The sequence below is a fragment of the Cebus imitator genome, unplaced genomic scaffold, assembly GCF_001604975.1.
Source record: "Cebus imitator isolate Cc_AM_T3 unplaced genomic scaffold, Cebus_imitator-1.0 Scaffold30, whole genome shotgun sequence".
Taxonomy (NCBI): Eukaryota; Metazoa; Chordata; class Mammalia; order Primates; family Cebidae; genus Cebus; species Cebus imitator.
Window position 1 is genome coordinate 990,972 of NW_016107345.1, and position 22,922 is coordinate 1,013,893.

The window sequence follows — 22,922 nt, forward strand, 5'->3', positions numbered from 1 at the left end:
AAAATGAGAAAATGTTAAGACTACTAATCTTGACGTATTATAGTTATTTTTCCTTAAACAATTTATAAGCTTCCGAGAGTCAATTTAAAGCACTGGAGTGATCGAGGCCAATCACAGGTGTCAAGCCTCTTATGCACCAGCTGTAGGTGCTGGAGAGAGGGAGGTAGGGCAAGTGGTCTGTTCTTGAGGGCTCACAGACTACCTGAGAAGAAGGTAAGAAAATGGCAGCAGAATGGTAAGTACTGGTAGACAGGTGCTGGAGGTTATGGAATTCAGAAGGCACTTTGATAGCCTCTATGGTGGAGAAAGAGGCCCATCAGGGAAGGCTTCCTGGAAGAGGTAAGGCTAGAAGTCATGCTGGGAGTGATACCAGAAAACACCATGGGAGTCAGCGTAAAGAGTGGAAAGAGGGACTGGGTGCAGTGGCTCCTACCTGTAATCCCAGCACTTTGGGAGGTCAAAGCGGGAGGATCACCTGAGGTCAGGAGATTGAGACCAGCCTGACCAACATAGTGAAACCCCGTTTCTACTAAAAATGCAAAATTAGCCAGGCATGGTGGCACGTGCCTGTATCCCAGGTATTTGGGAGGCTGAGGCAGAAGACTCACTTGAACCCAGGAGGCGGAGGTTGCAGTGATTCAAGATCACACAATTGCATTCCAGCCTGGGCAACAAGAGTGAAACTGTCTCAAAAAAAAAAAAGAGTGGAAAGAGGAAGAAGAACAAAGGAGTCTCAGTCAAAGGCAAAGGGAACAGCACAAGCAGTTGCATAGGTTTTGGCCAGCTTAACTCTGTTGGTTGACCCTTTCCATGAAGGCTGATCCTGTACCTCCGACAGAATTTACTGGGGAGATTGCTCACAGCCTCTCTTCCTCACTGCATGTCTTTGTGCTCCAGCTGGCCAAACCTGGTGCCATGGAAAACCCAGATGCTGCTCATTTGCAGGCAGTGCTGGATTTGCTACCTGGAGCCAGTAAAAGGAATTGGTGTGTTATCAGTTCCACCAGCACAGGCAGGGGGGTGGGACTGGAGGGTAGGTTGGGAGAATAAGAATAAGAAAGGGGGCATCCTGTTAAAGAGTGCTTATGAGGGGCACTGAAGGCCTCAACTCTTCCATGGGAATTACTGGCCTCTATTTTATATACATACATATTTCAAGGCAAATAGAAATAAATGGGTCCCAGAAGATAAGAGATGCTAGATCAGTAACCAGGTAACCAGGGAAGAGTGAGCATGTCAGGATCTCTTGGTGAACAACTTGGGTCTGGGATCCTTATATTCACTGCAGGATACCAGCCCCCATGTTAGAATCTGTGGCAGAGAAAATGTGCATTACTATTTGTTGAATAGATGAATAGCAGAAAACATTCTAGTGGCACTCTTGGAATGAACACCCTGCTTTCTCCAGGCAATGTGGCTGCTTATTCCTCACAGATAAGCCTTATAGAAAGGGATTAGCTCTTGGAGTGATTTGACCCTGAGTCTCTAAGGCTCAGAGTGCTTAGGCTCTATACTCTAAGGTATGCAACTAGGAATAGTATAAGACATGGTGTAAATCCCCTCTGCCCAGCTCTGGGCCCATGGTCTGCCTACTGTTCCCACATGAACATTTTGCTGGCATGAATACTGTGGCCACTGAATATCACCTGGCTGGCTGCGGACCTGGTCTGGCCTAGCCATGGGGCAATGGCCTGCCTGCCAAGCTGGGCATTCAAGAGGGACCCAATGATAGCCTTGGGTAGAGGTAGACCTGAACTGCAGTCTGTCCCCACTTCTTTCTTGCTGGGTGACCAAAGCAGTTTACTCTACCTCTCAGCCTCCATTTACTCATCTGCAAAATGGGGCTAGTAAGCCCTGTTACAGAGCGGAGCCAACAGGATGAAATGAAACAAGGGAGGCCAGGGGCGGTGGCTTACACCTGCAATCCCAGCACTTTGGGAGGCCAAGGCTAGCGGATCACCTGTGGTCGGGAGTTCGAGACCAGACTGACCAACATGGTGAAACCCAGTCTCTGCTAAAAATACAAAAAATTAGTCAGGCATGGTGGTGCATACCTGTAATCCCAGCTACTCGGGAGGCTGTGATAGGAGAATCGCTTGAACCCAGGAGGCAGAGGTTGTGGTGAGCCGAGATGGTACCATTGCACTCCAGCCTGGGCAACAAGAGTGAAACTCCCGTCTCAAAAAAAGAAATGAAATAAGGGGTTTCAAGGACCTATTTCAGTGCAAAATACACAAAATGCAGAGTAAGCAATAGTCCCTCTCTGCTCTTGGCCTAGCCCAGCCTGGTCCCTGTGGGTGCGGAGAGGCACATGCCTTTTTAGGCCAGCCTCCACTCTCATCATCCTGCTAGCTCTTCTCTGGTTTGCCAGGAACTCCTTCATACATTTGACTATCCCCAGAATTTGTCTTCTGGAAGTCATGGGTCAGTGTGAGCGGATTAATAATAACAGCTCACACTGACAGAGCAGTTGCAATGTAGATTTTCCCATAGACTGTTTATCTAATCCTCACCATGAAGCAGGTATCCCTTACTTCATAATTATCCCCATTTCACAGACAAGCAAAGGCACAGAGAAGTGATGCAACCTGCATAAGGCCACACACTTTGTAAGGGGCAGAAATGAGATCCCAAAGATGACAGTCTGGCTGGTCCAGCTGGTCTAGCTCTGGAGCTGAACCAGTTACAATTCCGTCAGACTGAGTCATTTTCATCATGTATAATATAGGAAGAATTTTGGCACCTTCATAATAGAATTATTGTGAGGATTAAAAGAATTAATGCATGGAAAGGGCTTAGAAGAATTTTTGGCACATGGAATACCTAGCAAACACGAGCTATTATTAAATGGCCATTGTATCTTGCAGTGATACGGTCAATGACGACCTTTTGCATTTCTGAGGTTCACTTAACGTTCATTTAATAAACACAATGGAGCTCGCTGAGCTCATGGTGGTGTGGATGCTGCTGTGTAGAGTCTCACACACATTAACTAGCATCATAGGTGCCCTAAAAGCAGCAGCTGAAGGGAGAGGCTGCAAGGCAAATGAAGGGCATGGTGGTGGGATGGGGAATCAGGACGGGATCAACAGTAGTTAAGCCTGGGCTGGGTCTTGACCAGTGGGTAATTCTCCTCCCAGAGGAAGAGGCAAGGAAACATCTTAGGGAAGTGAGTGGAGGGATACAAAGAGGATGGCAAGTGAAGGCACCGACAAATGGCGGGATGGGGCCAAGCATAAGAGGTGAGGGAGGGAACAGGGCTGAAGAAACAGTCAGGGTCATGACCGGAAGAGCCTGAGTCCCGCTTGTCTTTTTCCCATCAGCACTGGGGAGCCCTTGGGAATTTTGAGTTGGGGAGTAGCATGATCAGATTCCTTTTTAGAAAGGGAGGGATGGGCTGAAGTGTTGAGCATGGTAAAACGGAGATCAACATGAAGATACTGCAGTAATTAAATGAAATAATCCATGGAAAGCACTGAGCCTGGCACACAGTAAACACGAAAGATGTTAATTGTTATTATTATTACCGGCATGAGATGATCAGAGCAGTGGGAATGAGGAAAAACAGGAAAGATATTAAGAAGCAGAATCCATGGAACTTGGTGACCGAACGCCTATAAAAACTTTTCATTTATCTTTGTAGTGATCATTCACATGGCTACGTAGTGGTCTACGGAATTAAAAAGCCACAGTCTTTCTAACCACCCACAGTTATTTGACATTTAGGAATACCAGCAGGAGAAGCCTATTCTATAAACCATACAAAGTAGGGAATCAGAGACATCTGAAGTCAGATCACAAGTCTATGATTAACCAGTAATGTGAACCTGGGCAGGTCCTTTGGCTCCCTGTCTGTAAAATGCGAGAGTAGCACCTCCTATCCAGGACTGTAGGGGATTAAACAAACATAAAGTGACAGGGCAGGCCCTGAGACAGTGATTGTGCTTATGTGGGTTGTTGAGAATTATTATCACAGAGTGACTAACAGATACCTTTGTACAAACAGAATGATTTTCCTGAAATATAATCCCTAAGTGAGATCCCTCAGTCAAAGAGTAAGGTGGTTTTCTGATTTACTGCATATTGTGAGAAGATTATTTTTTTAAATTTCCTAAGTGCAGGGCCATTTCCACTGTAAAGCTGGCAAAGGTAGGTTGTGGAGCCTGAGTTCCCTGCCATCCCCACCTTCACACCCATCTTGTTTATACTGTTATTTCCCAGAGTATTCCTATGCTATCCTTGGACCCTCTGTAAAGAATGAGAGAGGGAAGGAAGAGGGAAGGGTGGGAAAAGGAAGGAACAAAGGAAGAACTCATTAATCCCCGTATTAAATGCGGGTGGATCACGAGGTCAAGAGATCGAGACCATCCTGGTCAACACGGTGAAACCCCGTCTCTACTAAAAATACAAAAAATTAGCTGGGCATGGTGGCGTGTGCCTGTAATCCCAGCTACTCAGGAGGCTGAGGCAGGAGAATTGCCTGAACCCAGGAGGCGGAGGTTGCGGTGAGTCGAGATCGCGCCACTGCGCTCCAGCCTGGGCAACAAGAGCGAAACTCCGTCTCAAAAAAAAAAAAAAAAAAAAAATGTAGCTAGCATCCTAAGGTGTTTGCATATTAAAGGAAATACCTAATGAAGTCACTGAATATTTAACTAAAATAAATGCACTCTAATGGCAGAATTTCAGAATAAACCTGGGGTTTCTCTCTGGAGGACAAGGGTCAGTGAGTGTACATGCGTGTTTTGTGTGCACATGTGTACTCTAGGACAGCTCACATTATATGACAGAGCTACAAAATGGTTCCCAGGGAGAAACCAACAGTGAATCGTGCATAGTCCTTGGCTTCAAAGGAGTTTTCAATCAACTCTAAGTCAAAAATACAAATAAACCCCTGAGTCCAAGTGAGAAGTCTGTAAAGGACCTAGGCTGCCACAGCTGGTTTCTAGAGGGCTACTCACCCTGAGGGTGGGCTGTCCAGGGAAAAGCATAAACTCCCTCAACCCCCTTTTCTCTTCCAACAAAGGGGACCCTAGCAGTGGTCATTAGTGAACATCCTCTGGATGCCTAGAAGGCTTCTGGACCACTCATGTCTTCTGGTTCTAGTCTCATGGCACCAGCGGGCCAAGGTTGGTGAGGGCCAGAGATTCTAAGCCAGGAATAGTAGACCAGAGCAAAGGAGGCTCCCACACTGAGCTTGAGTTCAGAAAGTGGTTTCAAGCTACTGTTCAGACACATCTGTTTGGAACTTGGAATGGGGTGCAGGGCTGAAGGTGAAGTCCTGGGCCACCCCAGCACTTACAGACCTTTCTACAGGACTCCCCTTTTCCCTTCCAGCCTCCCATCCTGGGCCTAGGTAGGTGAGGAGTTCTTGTCCCAATCACAAAGGCCTGGCTCCAGGAACCACTGGCTACTCCTCTCCCACTCTCCCACCCCTGCAGATTAGTCAGAAACAAATAGACCAATCCTGACAGAGCCTTAAAGGTTAACCAAAGACTAGTGTTCCAACACCCAGTTCACACTGAATGTGAACTGTGTGCCAGGCACTGTGGTAACAGTCTCACATGCATATAATACACTGAACTTTGCTAAAGTGTCTGGCACCCTATGTGCTCTTCTAGAACTTTGCTGTATGCTTATTAAGATATGGAGTCTGTGTCCCCTCCCTGTATGCTTATTAAGACATGGAGTCTGTGTCCCCTCCCTGGAAGATGGGTCCTCTAAGACTGCTTTGACCAACAGAGTATGGCAGACCTACTGCTATGTGACTTCAAAAGACTAGGCAGCTCATAAAAAATGCCTTGCTTTGTTCTCTTAAGACTCTCATTTTTGGAAACTAGCTGCCATGCTGTGAGGAAGTCCAAGCAGCTAGCAGAGCATGAGTGTAAGTTAGCCATCTGGAAAGTGGATCCTCTACATCCTCACTGGCAGGGCAGGCAGCAGGGACAAGGCATCCCCTCTGAGCCCTGTTCAAATTGCAGATTTGTGAACAAAATAAATATTATTGCTTTAGGGTACCAAGTTTCAGAGTAGTTTGTTACACAGCAATAGAAAACAGAAATAATTCATTACCACATTTAATTCTCACATAACTCCATTAGGTGGGCATTCATCTTAGCTCCTTTTACAAATGAGGACATTGAAGCTCAGGGGGATAAAGTACCCTTGCCAAGGAAACAGCTGGATGGTGGAACCAGGATTCAAATTCAGATCCATCTTAAAGTCAAAGCTCCTAATTGCTCTGTTGTAGCTTGCACGTATCCACCTGCACACACGGCATTAGTATCACTTACTTGGACCCTCTGTTGCAAACCACTGTGGGCTACTGCAAGATTGATGTCTCCAGGCAGTCTACATCCCCCACTACGCTGACCCTGGGACGCAGCTACACCTACTCATTCTCATTTGTTCCCCAGCACCGGCTGATTACATTGAATAATGAGAAAATCACAGGAAACTAGGCACAGGCCAGCCTGCTTCCTTGTTTTTCTTTCTTTAGTAGAAAGCATGGTCCTTGAACCAACAACATTGGCATCATCTGGGAACTTGTTAGAAAAACAAGTTCTCAAGCCTCACCCCAGAACTTCACAGTGAGAAACTTTAGGGGTAGAGATGCTCAAATTTGAGAAATACTGCTCTAACTACTTATGTGGGTCTTAACCCTTGATCTCTGGAGTTTGAATGTCTTAGGATGTTTTCAGATGCAAGTGACAGGAAACCAATTCACATAGCTTAAGGGGAAAGAAAGGAAATGTATTGGTTAAAGTATATGGAAAATCTAGGAATGGTGTGTCAGGAGCTCCAGTAACCCTCTAATGTTGTGTTCTGTCTGTATTGGCCTCATCTTTTATTTTCCTTCAATTGGATTTTTCCATGCAGCCAAGGAAGGTGGGGTAAGGGGACTGGCCTCAGAGAGTTCCAAGCTTACATCATACCAGCTCATCAACCTTTAAGGGAACAGAACTCACCTGTCTCTCAGGGTTCCTAAATTAACTCCCAGGAAACGGTGATTGGCCCAGCTTGGGTCACATGCACAAGTAAGTGACAGGCCATGGGACACTGTGATCACCCTGGGAAAATGTGCTTGTCCCAGAAGAAACAGTGGACTATGATTTGCAGCCCCACCAGCACCCAAAAGGTTGAGCAAGAGTAATTCCCACCATAAAGAAAAAGTTGCTTCTCTTGGGTGGGAAGTGGGGAACAATGTTGATCAGGAAAACAAACAGCTGTAATTCATTAAGTAAGCACCTGGCCATTATAAGTGATTATGCCGTGCCCCTCAGTCTCCGGTATCACAGGCCCTGGCGCTGCTCTGCACAGAGCATTGTGGCTTCCCAAGCCCCTGTGCCCTGAACTATCTCTACGGCCCTCAGCTTTGCCTTGTGAGACACGCTGAGCAGCAATTAAGAGGCCCGTTTTGCGGATATGAAAACAGAGGCACTGTGTCTAATCATTTAAGGTCGCTGTCAGATAATCGAGAATTCAAAACCAAATGTTTTGCCTCTAATAGCACTGCTCCTTTCACTTATCCTACGCCTTGTGGAAATTTCCTGGGCTTACCTTCAGATTGTGAGGAGGCTCACAAGAAGGAACTGAGGTGCTGGCCTTCAGCAAAGCTCTGTGGGAGACCTTGGTTTAGAGAGCTTTATAATCAGACTAATTAAAATTCTTCCTCTGCCACCAGCTAGGCCGGTGACCTTGGGCTAAAAAGGCACTTTCCTTCTTTGAGCCTCAGATTCTCATCTGTGAAATGAGTATAATGATACTTACTGAACAGCATTTCTTGGGGGGACCAAAGAAGAAAAAGTACAAAAAGCAATTGGGGCAGGCATGGCACTTAGTGAAGATTTAGTAGATGTTATTTTCCTTTGTTCCTGCCTAACAAAACCCAAAACCCAACAAACCAGTGTGATTTTTGAAAGCTACTTTGTGAATTTTATTTGGGTTGCTTTAATTCTTCTTTTTGTAATCCTCAAAAGCACACTGCTGACACCGATTTCAAAGGTTGGAGAACTTTAGCTAAGACATGAAAGAGATCCTGTGTTTCTAGCCTGGAAAGGGCCCAGCTGAATGCCGGGTGCCTGATCTGGGCAGGGGCGGCTCTCAGAGGCTCCCAAATCCAACGGCATTCTCAGTGCTGCAGCCCAGGGAGCTAATTTAACCAGTGGCAGGGTGTGTGTGTGTGTGTGTGTGTGTGTGTCTGTGTGTGTGTGTGTGTGTGTGTGTATTTTAACAAGAACCAAAGAATCTCTTTAATGGGTCAAGAATAATATCAGAAAGCTGGCAAGAGTTTAAACCAAAGTGTTAACAGTGATTTGGTGGATTTCATGTATTACTGTATATAATTAGAGGGATGGATAGATGGATGGAGAGAAGGATGTAAGTAAGGAAGTCTAGGGAGGGATGGGAAAGAAACATAGATGGTTAAAAAAGAACTTAGAAAATCTGTAAGTGCTGACATGGAAAAATGCCTAAGAAATATTACTGAGTTAAAAAAATACGTAGAGAAGTGGATTCTTCCCTGCTTTCTCTTTTTTTCTTTTACTTTCTTTCTTTCTTTTGGTTTTAGATGGAGGCAATGACCAACTGCCCAGTCAATAGATAGATAACTTGTAAGTCTGAGGAAGGTTTCCGGACAGATCCACAAGTAATGGTAACAGTGATAACCTCTGGGGAGTGGGAATGGGGCCAAGTGGGGGAAGGGGCCCTTTTCAGCCCATACTCTCTTGTGCTATTTGAATATTTTCCTTTTATAATAAAAACAAAGAAAGCGACAGAGGGGCGGAGGGTTGGGAGCAGAAGGCAGGCCCTGTGGAGGGGTCATCCTAAGTTCAACGCTGGATATGAAGTTGAGGCTCCGGCCACGGGGGGAGGTGCCAGTTCCCTGAGTGAACAAAGCCATCTCTTCCAGGAAAAACCTGACCTGGACAAGGGGATGACAAACGGCCCCTCTGCCACCCCCACAGGGCCAGGCTCATGGCTGTGATTCCTGGCTGAGGCTTAGTCTTCCCTCACAAAAGCTGCTCATGCTGGGGGTACTTCGAGACAAAGAACCAAATCATTCTGAGACACTCCCTTGCTCAGGAGTGAGAAAACGCTACCTGAAGTCAGAGTACCTTTCTTTCTCAGGAGCTCCCACCCTGCCAAGGCACACATGTGCTATACTCAACAAACGCTGCTGGTTCCTCGCCAGGCCTGATGGCACGTTCTGGTGGACAAAGGCGCGCAGGAAGCAATGGAGAAAAGCCCTGTGTCTGTTCAGCCGAGCCCAGCCTTTGTACATCTCTACCAAAATAGCGCCTGCTGTTTGCTGTTACATAAAATCTGATTAGATCAGACTGGAAATGTGAGCCTAGCGAGGCAGAGCCGCCCAGATCTGAGTCCCTCCACCCCTCCACCTGGGGAGAGAACACAGAGCTATTTCAGGTGGTTCTGGGTTTGAAACACAATGTCCATAGGTCTCAGGTGTTGGGCCAAACCAGCCCTCTACATGTCCATGGCCCTCTACACTTAATTTTACAGTTTTTCCGTTTTTTTAATAGAGACACAGGAATAGAGTGCGTTTCTTTACTCCAGAGCAGCGATTCTTAAGCTTTAGTTGCATCAGAATCACCTGGAGGGCTTATTGTCACACAGCTGGCCCCACTCCCAGGGTTGCTGATTCAGTAGGCCAGGGGCGTGGTCAGGGGATTTGTATTTCTTTTTTTTTTTTTTTTTTTTTTGAGTCGGAGTTTCGCTCTTGTTACCCAGGCTGGAGTGCAATGGCGCGATCTCGGCTCACCGCAACCTCCGCCTCCTGGGTTCAGGCAATTCTCCTGCCTCAGCCTCCTGAGTAGCTGGGATTACAGGCACACGCCACCATGCCCAGCTAATTTTTTGTATTTTTAGTAGAGACGGGGTTTCACCATGTTGACCAGGATGGTCTCGATCTCTTGACCTCGTGATTAACCCGCCTCGGCCTCCCAAAGTGCTGGGATTACAGGCTTGAGCCACCGCGCCCAGCCGGGGATTTGTATTTCTAAGAGGCTCCCTGTTGCCTCTGCTTTGGGACCCACACCTCTAAAGGAACCCACAGTGCAAACAGCGACATATGGCCATTTGATCCTTGACTTCAGGTAACAGGATGGGCTGAAGACTGCGGTAAACTAGAAAATGTAGCATCTAAAGGGTGCAGCTGCAGCATACATATTCCAGGAATGCATGCGGTGCAGGAATAAATGAGGGCCCAGTATTTCCAGGGCCCTTCCTTTTCTTGTTGTTTTTGTTAAGAACAGCCAGAAATATAGATTTTTCTGTGAAATCTGACAATCTTTGGCAGTCATTGGCAACTGACTCTGAAGTTTTTCAAACATTGCACAGGCCAAACAAAACACATCTGCAGGCTGGGTTTCACCCTCTGGCTGCGGTTCTAGAATAGAGATAAGGTTCCCATGGAAAAGAGGCAGGAACGGAGATCTCCGAACCAGAGTGAGCCTCTGCCCTTTGGGGAGGGATGTCAGCCTGGCCACACCTCTCCCAGCAAGGGCTCACAGAGGCCTGTCAGGGTCACATCAAGTCTCCCAGTCAGCTTCTCCTGGCTCCCTTTTCTCCCAGCCTCGTCTTGCCCTCCAGCCACGCGGAAGTCTGCAGACTGCTCCTCTCTCACCTCTGAAACTCCCTCCCCACCAGGCCTGAGCCTTTGTCTACGTGGTTCCCTCTTATTGGAAAGCTCTTATTCTTTTCTCCACATCTGCTCTAATTAGTCCTTTAGGGCCCCTCTCAGCTGTCACTTCCTCTGGGACTTTCCCTGGCCACTGCTTTCCCACTCCCAGCTGTGTGCTCCTCAGCCCACCGTGCTCCCATCATGCATTGGGCCATTAACGGCCTGAAGATGTGCCCGTCCCCTCCACTGGCCTGGGTGTCCCGAAGGCCTTGTTGCCTCTGTGACCCCAGGGCCAAGCCCAGGCCCTGGTGTGGGACAGCTCTTGGCCTTGGCCTTTCTCTCAACCCTTTTCTGTTTGCCTGGCTACTTCCTGTCTACCCTTTAAGCCACAGTTCAGACTCCACTTCCTGTGGGAACCTTCCCTGACCTCTCAGACCGAGCAGGGAGTGCTTCTCTGCCCGTATCAGCACACTGTCAGCTACATCGTGCCTGGCCGCTTCAGTCCACCTCCTCCTCACACTGAACTCCGTGAGGGCAGGAAGCGTGTGGGATTTGTCTCATTGACACAGGGGTTGCAGATAGCGGAAGCACCATGAGACGCTTGTGGGGTCCAGAGAGGAATGAAAACAGTAGATGAATGAAAGATCCCAAGTGAGAACAGGACTCCTGTAATATGCTGGGGACAGACTCCTCTGGGTCACTGCTCCTGGCTGGTGGGTGCCCCGGGTGAGGCAGAGGGGGTAGCAGTGAAAGTTACCTTTGGCAACCACCTTGTCCAGCATCCCCAGTGGCCCTCAGAGAGCTCAGTGGGTGGCCTCTGGGCACCCAGCTCCCCTCCACTCACAAGTCTCAGACCTGACAGTTGCTCTAATTCTATCATCCCACCCCTATCCAGCCATGTCCTTCCTGAAGTCTAAAGCTGCACACCACCCAGCGGGCAGCCCAGAGAGAACGGCTTCTATGCACTGCATGGGGCTGGAGGAAGGCTTGAGCAGAACAGAGGGGCTGTTCCACCTCCCAACAGGCCACAACAGGTGAGTGAAGGGCTGTCTACTTGAGAGTGGGTATTCCTGAGTCCCGGGGCAGTGACAGGAACTGTGTGTCCTAGACCGGTTTCACTGACTTCGTCCAGTGGCTGGTCTCCCCTGTCTGCTCAACTACTGCTTGACGCTCGGCTGACGCCGACACTGTATTGAGAAGAAAAGGTGGCCCTTGTCTTTTCCTTTGTATCCGAAACCCTCCCTTCCACCTCCCCGCTTTATTTTACAATGAAGCACACAAGTCACCTCTTTCAAAAGTTCGTCTGGGATCCCCTTCTCTGGGTAGTCCCAGTCCCCTCACTCTCACCCCTGGGCTTTTCTTTGCCACACTGTGTTCTGAGTGTTGGTGTGCCTGCCTCCATGCAAAGACTGCGTTCCTGGACATCAGGGCCTGTGACATGCCGTGCTGTCCTGTGCCTGCCATGGTGAGCAGCCCGTGAGGACAGCCACTTGTTCAGTGCAGCGGTTAATGCAAACTCCCCCTCTGCGTTGACTGGACCTCCCCAAGGTCACACAGCAAGAAATCCTGCCGTGGTTTTCATTTCTGTAACATGAGGATGGAAAGGGTGTTGTGAAGATTAAGTCAGTTGATGTAACGTTTGAGTAGCATCTGGCACAATAGTAAGCACTTGCTGAGTACTGTATTTGCTGGTATTACTAGGTGATCCATAAATGTTTCATGTGTTAATGGATGAGGAAAGGAAGGAAAGACTGAAGACAATTAGTACAAGCCAGCACATTCCAAAGTTGTGTGGACCCAAAATAAAGGTTCAGTGTGATCTGTGAGTTCCACGATAGTGAGTGGGGGTAAGGATTATTCTTAAGGAGCAAAGTTCCATGCGGTGTGCTAGGGAGCAGGCCTTGGGCAGTAATGAGAAAGGCAGATCCCATCTGAAGGTCTCTTTCCCTATTGTGAGTCTTTCCTGCAGATTAAGAGTCCTTGAGATTTTTAAAGGCACAGCCTGACATTTCCCTACAACAATGGTGCTTTCTCCCACTAGTGGTCCTTTCAAGGACACTCCCTGCTGACGATCCCTTCTTCCTCATAATTCCAAACAGCAGACTCAGATACCAGTCCTGACTGCCTTCAGAAGAATAAACAAGGTGGGGGGATGAGTCATCCAGGCTCCAGACACCTATTCCCAGACATGGGCATCCCTTCAACTACAATCCTAACAGACCTCAGCTATCTTGATTCTGCACAGACTACCAGCAGAGAAGCTGGCAGAGAGCTGGAGTGTGGGTTTCAACATCAGAAGGCCTCGGACACAAGTCTCATCTCTTACAAGTCTCTTCCTCTCTCTGCGCCTCAGTCACTGCATAACATGGGGTTACTTATCCCTCTCTCACTGTGCTGTGCTGTCAGATGACTAGCACAGTGCTGGACACATAGCAGACCAGTGGTAAAGACCCTTGGTAGCTTGTGGGAGGGTGTGGGTGAGGACCCCATCAATAAGCAAGGCAGCTTCTGGGATGAACATAAGCCAGTTCTGAACCCAAGACTATAAAGGGAGAACGAGAGTACCTTGACCTCTCAGCAACCAGAGAATGTTGATGGAGGCCTGGGGCTGGCCTTCTGGAGTCTGCTGTTGCAGTGCTAATTGGGGTGTCCTAGGTCAGGAGCTTCCCACCCTTGTGGGAGGGGAGCTCTTGGCAGTTCCCCTTCCCCCATTGCTGTTTCCTCTGGCCTGGGCTGGGGCACTGACTTACTGACTAGATGTCAGCTGCAAAGTTCAAAGAATGCTCAGCAGGCATTAGATGACAGGGTGGGGCAGGGGATGGCCAGAAGCCAAATCCCAGCTTTGGGGCAAGGATGGGCAGATCAGAGGGCTTCCAGCAGAGATCAAGGTGCCCGCGGTCTTCCTGGAGTGACTTCACACTAGGTCATACAGAAAGTTTACACTTCAAAGGGGTTACGTGCTTTTCTTTTTTCTTTCCTTTCTTTGCTTTTTCCTTCCACCAGCCCATAGTGAGCCAGAGAACAGCATCAACAGACTTGCTTTGAACTCCAGGTTCCCTAACTGTGCTACTCTGGACATGTTACTTCATCTCTTTGAGCCTGTTTCTTCATCTGTGAAATGGGCATGTTCATATCTGCCTCAAAGGTTGTGTGAGGCTTAGGTGAAGTCATGTGCATAAAGCACCCGGCAGAGTGCCTGGACGCAGTGGAGACACAGCACATGGCAGCCTTCATAACCATCACCTTCCAGTGTGGAGAGAGCAGGATGCTTCATGGGTCGGTGCTGCCCACCATGGGGGCTGGGAGTGGGAAGTGTTTTCAGACCTTCAGAGCACAAGGGCCCTTGCTCCCTCTCGGATGAACTAGCCCAGCCCTTGGTCAGGCCCCCCGGGCAGGAGACACCGGGTGCACGCGAATCCTCACCATGCACTTGCGGTCATCAATGCCTGTCAGATCCTCCTCAAACTCCTTCCCAACCTGGAAGTCCATGATGTAGTTCCTAAATGTGCTCAGCGTGCGGATGATCATATGGTCACCGTCCTGCACAATCTCTTTGTCTGGCTTCAGCAAGTTGGCTATTTTGCGCAAGGCAACGTTGACGTCTGCGGGGGCAGGGGGGTTGCGGGTAGAGAGAGCGGCAGAGTTGGCAGGAAGACTCACAGAACTGTTCCCAAGGTAGAGGAGCCCAGGAGCCCGCTCCGCCCGCGAACACTTAGGGTTTCCGCTGGCCTCGGGCTGTCTCAGCGCACAGCCTGCCTGTACCTCCCCTACCCCCAACAAACTTTCCTGCTCTTATGTTAACCGTTTAAAAACAAAAACTAGTAAACCAAACCCGGCTTTACTAATGGAATTACGCACGTCCAGGGCCAACGACCAGACATTTGCCATCAGTTAACCTAACAACCCCGAATTTTCCAATCCGCAACCTGCTGGCCGCCCTGGGAGCGGAGGACGCCTTTTCAGGCGTCCGGAAGCACCGAACAGCGGCTCGCCGGGGCGGCGGCGGGCGGGTGGCGGCTCGGGAGGGCTCTGGGGAGCGGCCTGGAGCAGCTCCCCGGGCGCGGCGGGCAGCGCTTACCGAGCGCGCGCAGGTAGTCCTCGAAATTCTCGTTGGCCAGCATCTTCCAGTACCCGGTGAAGTCGACTGGCATTTCGGGGAGTGACTGGAGCCAGGTGGCCACGGAGCGGGCGGGACGGCTGGAGGCTCTGCCGGGACAGCGGCTAGCCTGTGCTACGCGGGTGGTGGGCGGCCCGGAAATGAGCGCCCTCCGGGGACAGGGGGCTCTGCGGGGCGGCGACAGCTGGATTCCGAGCGCGCACAAAGCCTGCGGGAGGATCCATTGTGGCCGTCGCTCCTCCCCTCCGAGCGAGGGCGGGCGCGGGGCTGGGGCTGTGGAAGGGTCAGGTTTGTCCCGGCCGTGCCACCTTCGTTTCAGACGTTCAGTGCGTTTCCCCACAAAGGAAGAGGAGAGGAGGGAGACGGGAGGGTTGCTTTGTTGGCCGAACTCTTCGGCTCCTGGGGATTTGCTTCAAACGCCACGAACTTCTCACACTCAGCAGCCTCTCGAAACAGTCTCCTGGGGGTTGCTGGCGTGATTAGGGAAAGAGGCCGTTTAGAGGCCTTTGTCTAAAGCCTCGCGCCGGTGGTGGCTGGGGTCAGGAAAGCTGGGCGGTTCAACTAGGGGCGAGAAAAGTGGGACACTGTCCACGTCTCTCCTGAAAATAAAGGAAAGGATGCTGGGCGCGGTGGGGTGGCTCACGCCTGTAATCCCAGCACTTTGGGAGGCCGAGGCGGGCGGATCACGATGTCAGGTGTTCGAGGACCAGCCTGACCAACATGGTGAAACCCCGTCACTACTAAAAATACAAAAATTAGCCGGCGCGCGCCTGTAATCCCAGCTACTCAGGAGGCTGAGGCAGAAGAATTGCTTGAACGGGGGTGGGGGTGGGGTGGGGGGGTGGAGGTTGCAGTGAGCTAGGATCGCGCCATTGCACTCCAGCCTAGGCGACAGAACAAGACTCTCTCTCTCTCTCAAACAAACAAAAAAGGTTGATGTTATTTGAAGTGCATGTGGCTACAAAAAACTTTCTGGGTGATTCTGATGCACAATCAACTTTGAGAGCCACTGCTTTATGCAAATGTAAGCAATTGACGCTTTATTAATGTTTCCTCCCGTTTCACCTTTTGGCCGCACTGTACTCCATGGTGTTCTGCACTTTGCTTTATTCGCTTAATATATTCTGGAGACCTTTCCATAATTGTACATACAAAACATCCCCATTATTTTGCGGTATATTCCACTGCATATCCAGCTTGTCCCCTGACGGACAAACTACATTGTTTCTGATCTTTCACTATTAAAAGCAGTACTGCAATGAAAATCTTTGATCACATCTCCTTTTCCACCTGTGTGGGTATGTCATAGGGTTTTAACACAGGTGTATTTGCCACCAAGGAGATGACATAATCACGTGGGCTGACTTTTTGACCCTCTTTTTAACTACCTCTTTTAAATTGCTTTTTTGTACAAATCACAGCCTGAGTGACAGCAGATACGTTTTCTTCTCCTCTAGCATCACCTTCCCCAGGTTGCCTCCCTGGGGCTCACGTGTGTTCTCACAGTACAGGCTGAATTAGAAGAAGCCTCTTCCTTGGGGTAGAGGCAGCTTCCTCCCAGGCAGGGACTTGAATTTCAGCCCTTCTCACCCTCTTGCTCTACGCTATGGTTTCTTAACCTCTGTGCTACTGACATTCTGGGCCACATAAGTCTTTGTTGTGGGGGGCTGCCCTATGTATTATAGGATGTTTAGTGGCATCCCTGGCCCCTCCCCACTAGATCCCAGTGGCACCTACACACAAAGATATCTCCAGACATTGTCAAAGGCCCTGGGGTGTGGGTGATGGGTGAACCAGCCCTGGTTGACAGCCACTGCTCTAGACAGCTGCTGCCGCCGTTCTGCCCCTGTTCCCCACTGCGTCTTTGTCTGACTCTGGGATGGTCAGGTCATCAGTTGTTCACACAATCACTGGCTCTGTGTCCCTCCCCAGCCAGCCCAGGGCTCATCTTGGCTGGACACTCAGGGCAACCTCTCCCAGTTCCAGCCTGAAGGTGCAGTAAGACACCTCTGCAGGGATGGATGGAGTCTGGCCTGGGTTCTCTAAGGCATCTCAACAGGGCCAGCCATGCTCTGGGCTTCCTTGTCCTGGCTCACCAGAACGGAGCATCGGCCAAAGGCTTACGCAGTGACCTGGCCATTCCTTGGTCACTTCCAACTAGTCTAAACTCTTCTTCTCCCGGCTCTCTGATGCCATCCAGCCCCGCTAACCAAACTTCTCATCCTCCCCCAACTTCTCCCTTTGTGCTGAATCTCCTGAGATGGTTTATGCCAAATGCCCAGCATAGGGCCTGGCACACAGCAGAGGCCAGTCAGTTCTGGCTCTCTCTATGCTTCGAGTGGCCCCTTCATGCTCGAGGCAGAGGTCTGCCCACCTCTCCAGTCCTTCTTGTCCATCCCAAAGAACCGCAAGCCTTCCACTCCTCCCTCCTCTGACCACGTCGGACAACTCCTGCTCACCTGACCTCACTTTTCTGAGCTGGTTGGCTGAACATACAGCACTTAATTCAGCTGGTTTCACGCAGTTTCTGTCTGCCTCTTTGTCTAGTCTTCCAAATGCGTCAGTATGCTCCTGCTCTTGTGGGTCTCCTCCCAGTAGCGCTCTCCCAGGCACAGCCCCTGGTGGCTATGCTATTTCTTGCAGCAAAGGGTAGGCTGCATAGGTAAGCTTTACAGGCAGAATGCCTATTCTGCTGCAGGCTGGGTCACTGTCTACCTGAATGATTTGGGGTAAGATACTTGGTTTCTTTGTGCTGCAGTTACCACATCTGTGAAATGAGGACACTGTGACCACCCCTCAGGGTGCTGAGAAGCAAAGGATGAAGAATCTACAAGGCATGGCACTGACTACTGTTCCCGATCCACTGCTGTTTGAGCCAGAGGAGCCCTAGAAAGGAGGGGAAAGCCACGGGAGAGAGAAGGGTGCTGGTTTGTGCCCCTCCTCTGGGGCTTTAAGATCAGTCCAATGAGGTGAAATGGGAAATGCTCTTCAAAGCATCAGGTTTCATCAAAGTTATCCTTCCTCAGCCACTCTATTATGCTCAATTTAATCCATTTGGTTCTTGATTTAGAAACAAAAAGTATTTTTTAGAGTTCCTTTCTGTTTGGGGTGATGTTAATTGGGATGTGTGCAGCAAATAAAGAGCAGCTGAACACATTACACAGGGAAGAAGGAGGGTGTCTGTGTGGGCTTGCAGTCAGTGAGGGCTCTCTGGAGGGGGTGAGGCTCTAGCTGGATCTTGAGGACACCAGGATCAGAGAGATGAAGAGGAGGAAGGATAGTCCAGGGGACTGAGGAGATAGATAAGCAATGGAGTGCCAGAGTGCCAAAGCAATGGCAGACTTGTTAATGACCGAGAGAAAGAGATGTCAGTACACGCAGGCATCCCTAAATGGGCTCGCTTCATTCATTAGCTTTAAAAAAGAGCAGTAGAGATCTACAACCAATATCTGGAGGCCCAAGGAGCTCCCAAGGCCACAAAGAAAAGCCAGGCCAGTGGGAAATCACCCTGGCCTGTGTGTAGAGTGAGATAGACAGGCACAAAGAACAATTCTCTGTTGGGGAGGAGAGGAGAGAGCCAAGGATCCCTAGCATGGGCTCCTGAGTGAGGGGAGCTCAGGGACACCGTAGGCCCTCCCTGTGAGGATAGGAAGGAAATGTGACTTTTCATTTTTCAGCTGATCAGTCAACTCCACAGGAATAAACCAGAGCTCAGAAAAATATGTCCATGACCTGGGCATGGTGGCTCACCCCTATAATCCCAGCATTTTGGGAGGTGGGCAGATCTGGTGAGGTCAGGAGTTCAAGACCAGCCTGGCTAATATGGTGAAATCCCATCTTTACTAAAAATACAACATAGGTGGGCATGGTGGCACACGCTGCAGTCCAGCTACTTGGAAGGCTGAGGCAGGAGAATTGCTTGAACCCGGGAGGCGGAGGTTAGGGTGAGCTGAGATCGTGCCATTGCACTCCAGCCTGGGTGTTGCAGTAAGACTTTGTCTTAAAAAAAAAAAAAAAAGGAAAAGAAAAGAAAAGAAAAATATTTCCATGAAATGATGCCTTGATTGCCTGCTTTGTGAGGTAGGCAGTACTATGCTTACGTCACTGCAAATCAAGCAGCTTGCCAGGGTCCCCCGTTGTTGGGGTAGCAGAGCTTCCCAAAGACAATGAGGTTGGAGCAGAGAGCCCTGAAACAGATCCCAAGGCTCTGTCCCCACCCCCCAGAAGATATTTTTCTCAAGACCTTGGGGTAGGGAGTGACTTGCAGTCTCCTTCCACCCTCTCTGCCAGGTCTGCCACACATCAAGAGATTCACTCCTAGCAGGGGACAGGTGGCCTGGTGCTTCTCCCTCATCTTGTAAGAAAATATTTATCATCTGGCTTCCCTGGCTCTGAGACCACGCCCCTGCTTTTCTTCTCAAGGGATCATTGTTATCTTGTAGACTTGTAAAATCTTCCTTTTTCCCGTATTCAAATATGTCTCCGGAGTTATGCTATGGAGAATGACCCTGCTCCAGTCTCTGAGCTGTCACCATGCCATCTGTGAGGTTAATGACTGAAAGGATGAGAGTGGCCCAACAAAGCTGCCTTCGTGCATCGGGGAGTGGGAGAGCTTGTCAAGAGGCCACAGAGGCTGAGGGGCACCGAGGTCTACTGAGGACACTCCTTTTTGATGAGTTCATGAATATTCAAACATGCAAATGAGACACCATGTCTACAGGCCCCAGAATCTTCAACCCGCTTTTAAGGGTGGCCTGTGGATTTATTTCTGTGTAGAAAATGGTTCTGCAGTGCGGGTCAGCTACTTTCTGTCTCACCCTCTTCATTTAATCACATATTTGTTTCTCAGATTATGACATACAGCACAAGAGATGGGCTTCTTTCGCTCCCTCTTTTTTTCCTCTCTCTCTTTCTTAGCTATTTTGTTCCAGAAAATCTTGAACCTATGTAAACTTAAAGAGAATAGTATATTGAGCCACCATGGATTCATTCCCTAGCTTCAACAATTATTAACCCATAGCCAATCTCGTTTCATCTATATCACCACCTACTCCCCAATTTTCAAAATTATTTTGAGGCAAATACCAGATATCATATCATCTGGGGACATTTCAGAAAGTATCTCTCAAAGATAAGAACTCATTCTTTTTTTTTTTTTTTTTTTTTTTTTTTGATGGAATTTTTTTTTTTTTTTTTTTTTTTTTTTTTGAGATGGAGTTTCGCTCTTGTTACCCAGGCTGGAGTGCAATGGCGCGATCTCGGCTCACCGCAACCTCCGTCTCCTGGGCTCAGGCAATTTTCCTGCCTCAGCCTCCTGAGTAGCTGGGACTACAGGCACGTGCCACCATGCCCAGCTAATTTTTTGTATTTTTAGTAGAGACGGGGTTTCACCATGTTGACCAGGATGGTCTTGATCTCTTGACCTCGTGATCCACCCGCCTTGGCCTCCCAAAGTGCTGGGATTACAGGCTTGAGCCACCGCGCCTGGCCAGAACTCATTTTTTAAAAGCTTAAAACAACATGAACTTTTACAGTTCTGAAGGTCGGAAGTCTGAAATGGGTCTTATGGACTGAAATCAAGATGTTAGCAGAATTGCATTCCCTCTTCAGGCTCTAGGGGAAAATCTCTTCCTTGCCTTTTCCAGCTTCTAGATGTTGCCCGCATTTCCTGGTTCGTGGCTACGTCATCCTGACTGTTGCTTCCTTCCTTACATTTCTTCTCTGACTCTCTTGCCTTTTGTATAGCTACCCAGGTGATTGCATCGTGCCCACCCATATAATCCAGGATAACCTCTCCATCTATAGATCTTTAATTTAATCACAGCTCCAGAGTCCCTTTTGCCATTAAAAAGGTAACCTATTTGAGATTAAGATATGGCTGTCTTTGGGAGAACCATTATTTTGCCTACCGTATCAAGGAACAACAACAACAACAAAATATCCTTTTCCGGTAATAAAAATGTCAGTCAATATAATAAGCAAGACCTTAATGTGATCTCAACCTTCTTTCTGTCCCAGTTTATGACTTTGGGCTAGAAAGCTAAAGGAAATTGTGTTTCTGGATTTTGCTTCTCTCTGTTACCCAGCAAGCTGGGCTTTTTAAATTTAAATTTTTATTTTTTATTTCTCCTGTACTAAACAAGGAAAGGGGGTAGTGATATTTGACTGGGAAGTTCTCACTTCCACTGTCATAATCTGCTTCTGTCTGTCTGGGTTGGTGGGTATTCAAAGGTAGTTCCTTCTCCAGGTACACTTTTGTGGGGCCCTCTGAGATTATCTTGCTGAGAACATGTGATTGCGTAGGACTGCAACTTCTTTGGATGACTGCTTCTAAGAAGGAGTCATTTTTTGGAAATGTAACCACAATATTATCATAACTAGAAAAAAATTATTAATTCCTAATGTCATCAAATATCCAGCAAATGTTCAATTATCTCATTTTTTTCCAGTATATTTGTTTGAATTGGGATCCAAAAAAGTTTTATACAATATCATTGGTTATCTCTTTTATCTTATGGTTTATTCTTTCATTACAAGATATAAATTTAAATATTTATCCACAGCTCTGCTCTTTTGGGAAACGGTAGCATGACATCTGCTTTTCTTTAGCTTAAGAAAACATCCTGGAGATTAATCCACGGTAATATACAGAGAGCTGCCTCCTCTTTTACAGCTGCATGGTGCTCCTTTTTGTGGAAGTACTATAGGTTCTGGAAGCAGTATCCTACTCATGGACACATAGGTTGTTTCCAGTGTTTTCCTGTAAAAAACACTGTTGCAATGAGCGGGATAAGTATTTTTATATTTTTGCCAGTGTGTCTTTGGAATAGGTTCCTGAAAGTGGAATTGCTATGTTAAAGGGCAAATACCTAATGCACTTTTGCTAGATATTGCTGAATTTCCTTCCATAGAATTGTATTATTTTGCTTTTCCACCAGCAATGTACGAAAGCATCTGTTTCCTCACAGCTCCCTATCAGATGATGTTGTCAAACTCTTGGATTTTTGCAAGTGAAAAAGGGTATCTCAGGGTAATTTGCATTTGCACTGGGGGAGGGTTCTGATACCAAAAAGTGAGTTGTCATTTTCTTTTTTAGCCAGCATTATAAAAGCCTCAATTAATCTCCTCTGCACATGTGAATAATTATCAAAGTGGGATGCAGCTACTGAACACAAATATGACTTCTGGGTTTGTTTTATTAAATTCTATTTATAAATTCTATTTGCAGTTCTTTTTCCTGGATGTTATGTCATGTGAATGGCTGCCCAGTGTAACATGCTACCAGAAATGCCATATGTACCAGGCTCAGGGCTCTGAGTAGAGCAGTGTCTCCCAGGATCTGGGGAGATGGGAGGTGACCCCATGAGCAGTTATATCTATCCACCACCTTGGTGGGCTCCCCACTAAGTCATGTCAGCGTCCAGTTTTAGGGAAGGAGGACCATGTTTCACATGCCTTCCTGCTATTCAACCACAGGCTCATGTGGCAGACTCTTCTGTATTGCCACTAGATGGCTAGGGCACCTTGGAAAGGGTGGTTCAGCAGGTGGAACTTGGCAAGGATCCTGCCCACAGTGATGACAACATGGTTCAGTGGGCAGATCCAGGCACTCAATGAGGCAGCTTCTATTGATTGTGTCAGTTTTGTGAAAAACAGAACACCTTCTACTTTATCTATCCCAGCCTACTCTCCCAGCCTAACATCCTTCTGCAAATATACCTGGGTCTCACCTCTCCAATCCTGCAGCGCTATATAGACATCAATCTATTTGCAAGGGAATCACCTCCTGGAGGATGAAGCATGAGTCCTGTGGAATACTGTGGTTTCAATAGGGCAAACGTACATGTGGGGTGGGGATATGGGTTACCCATTGGCTGGTGGAAGCCCACACATGAGTTCCAAGGTTGTGCCGGGGAGAACATGCCTTGTGCCCTACAGCCCTATCTTGGGGGTGAAGACCTTATGAGTCTCAGAGGCCCACCAACCCAGATAGGGGGACTAGGGGGATGGTAGGGTTATGGATGCCACACGGGATGGTCGCTCACTGTGCTGGATCAGCTGAGAGACAGCATCTCAGGTAGTGGCACAGCTGACAGGAAATCGGAAACAGCCAGCCTTTGAATTTCAGTCTTATTTCAGCCTTTAAGTGGCCATTTCAACCTGTGA

General features: G+C 48.4%; 1 protein-coding gene across 1 annotated transcript in view; it reads right to left on the reverse strand.

Annotated features, from left to right (window-relative positions):
- The window catches only part of RBP1 (retinol binding protein 1), a 25,679-nt gene extending 10,591 nt beyond the window's left edge, over positions 1 to 15,088 (reverse strand). Inside the window, 3 exon segments of the mRNA XM_017523711.2 lie at positions 14,063 to 14,241; positions 14,718 to 14,862; positions 14,864 to 15,088. Of these exon segments, the coding sequence (XP_017379200.1) occupies positions 14,063 to 14,241; positions 14,718 to 14,862; positions 14,864 to 14,980 (441 nt within the window). The 5' untranslated portion in view covers positions 14,981 to 15,088.
- Positions 15,089 to 22,922: the final 7,834 nt, after the last annotated feature.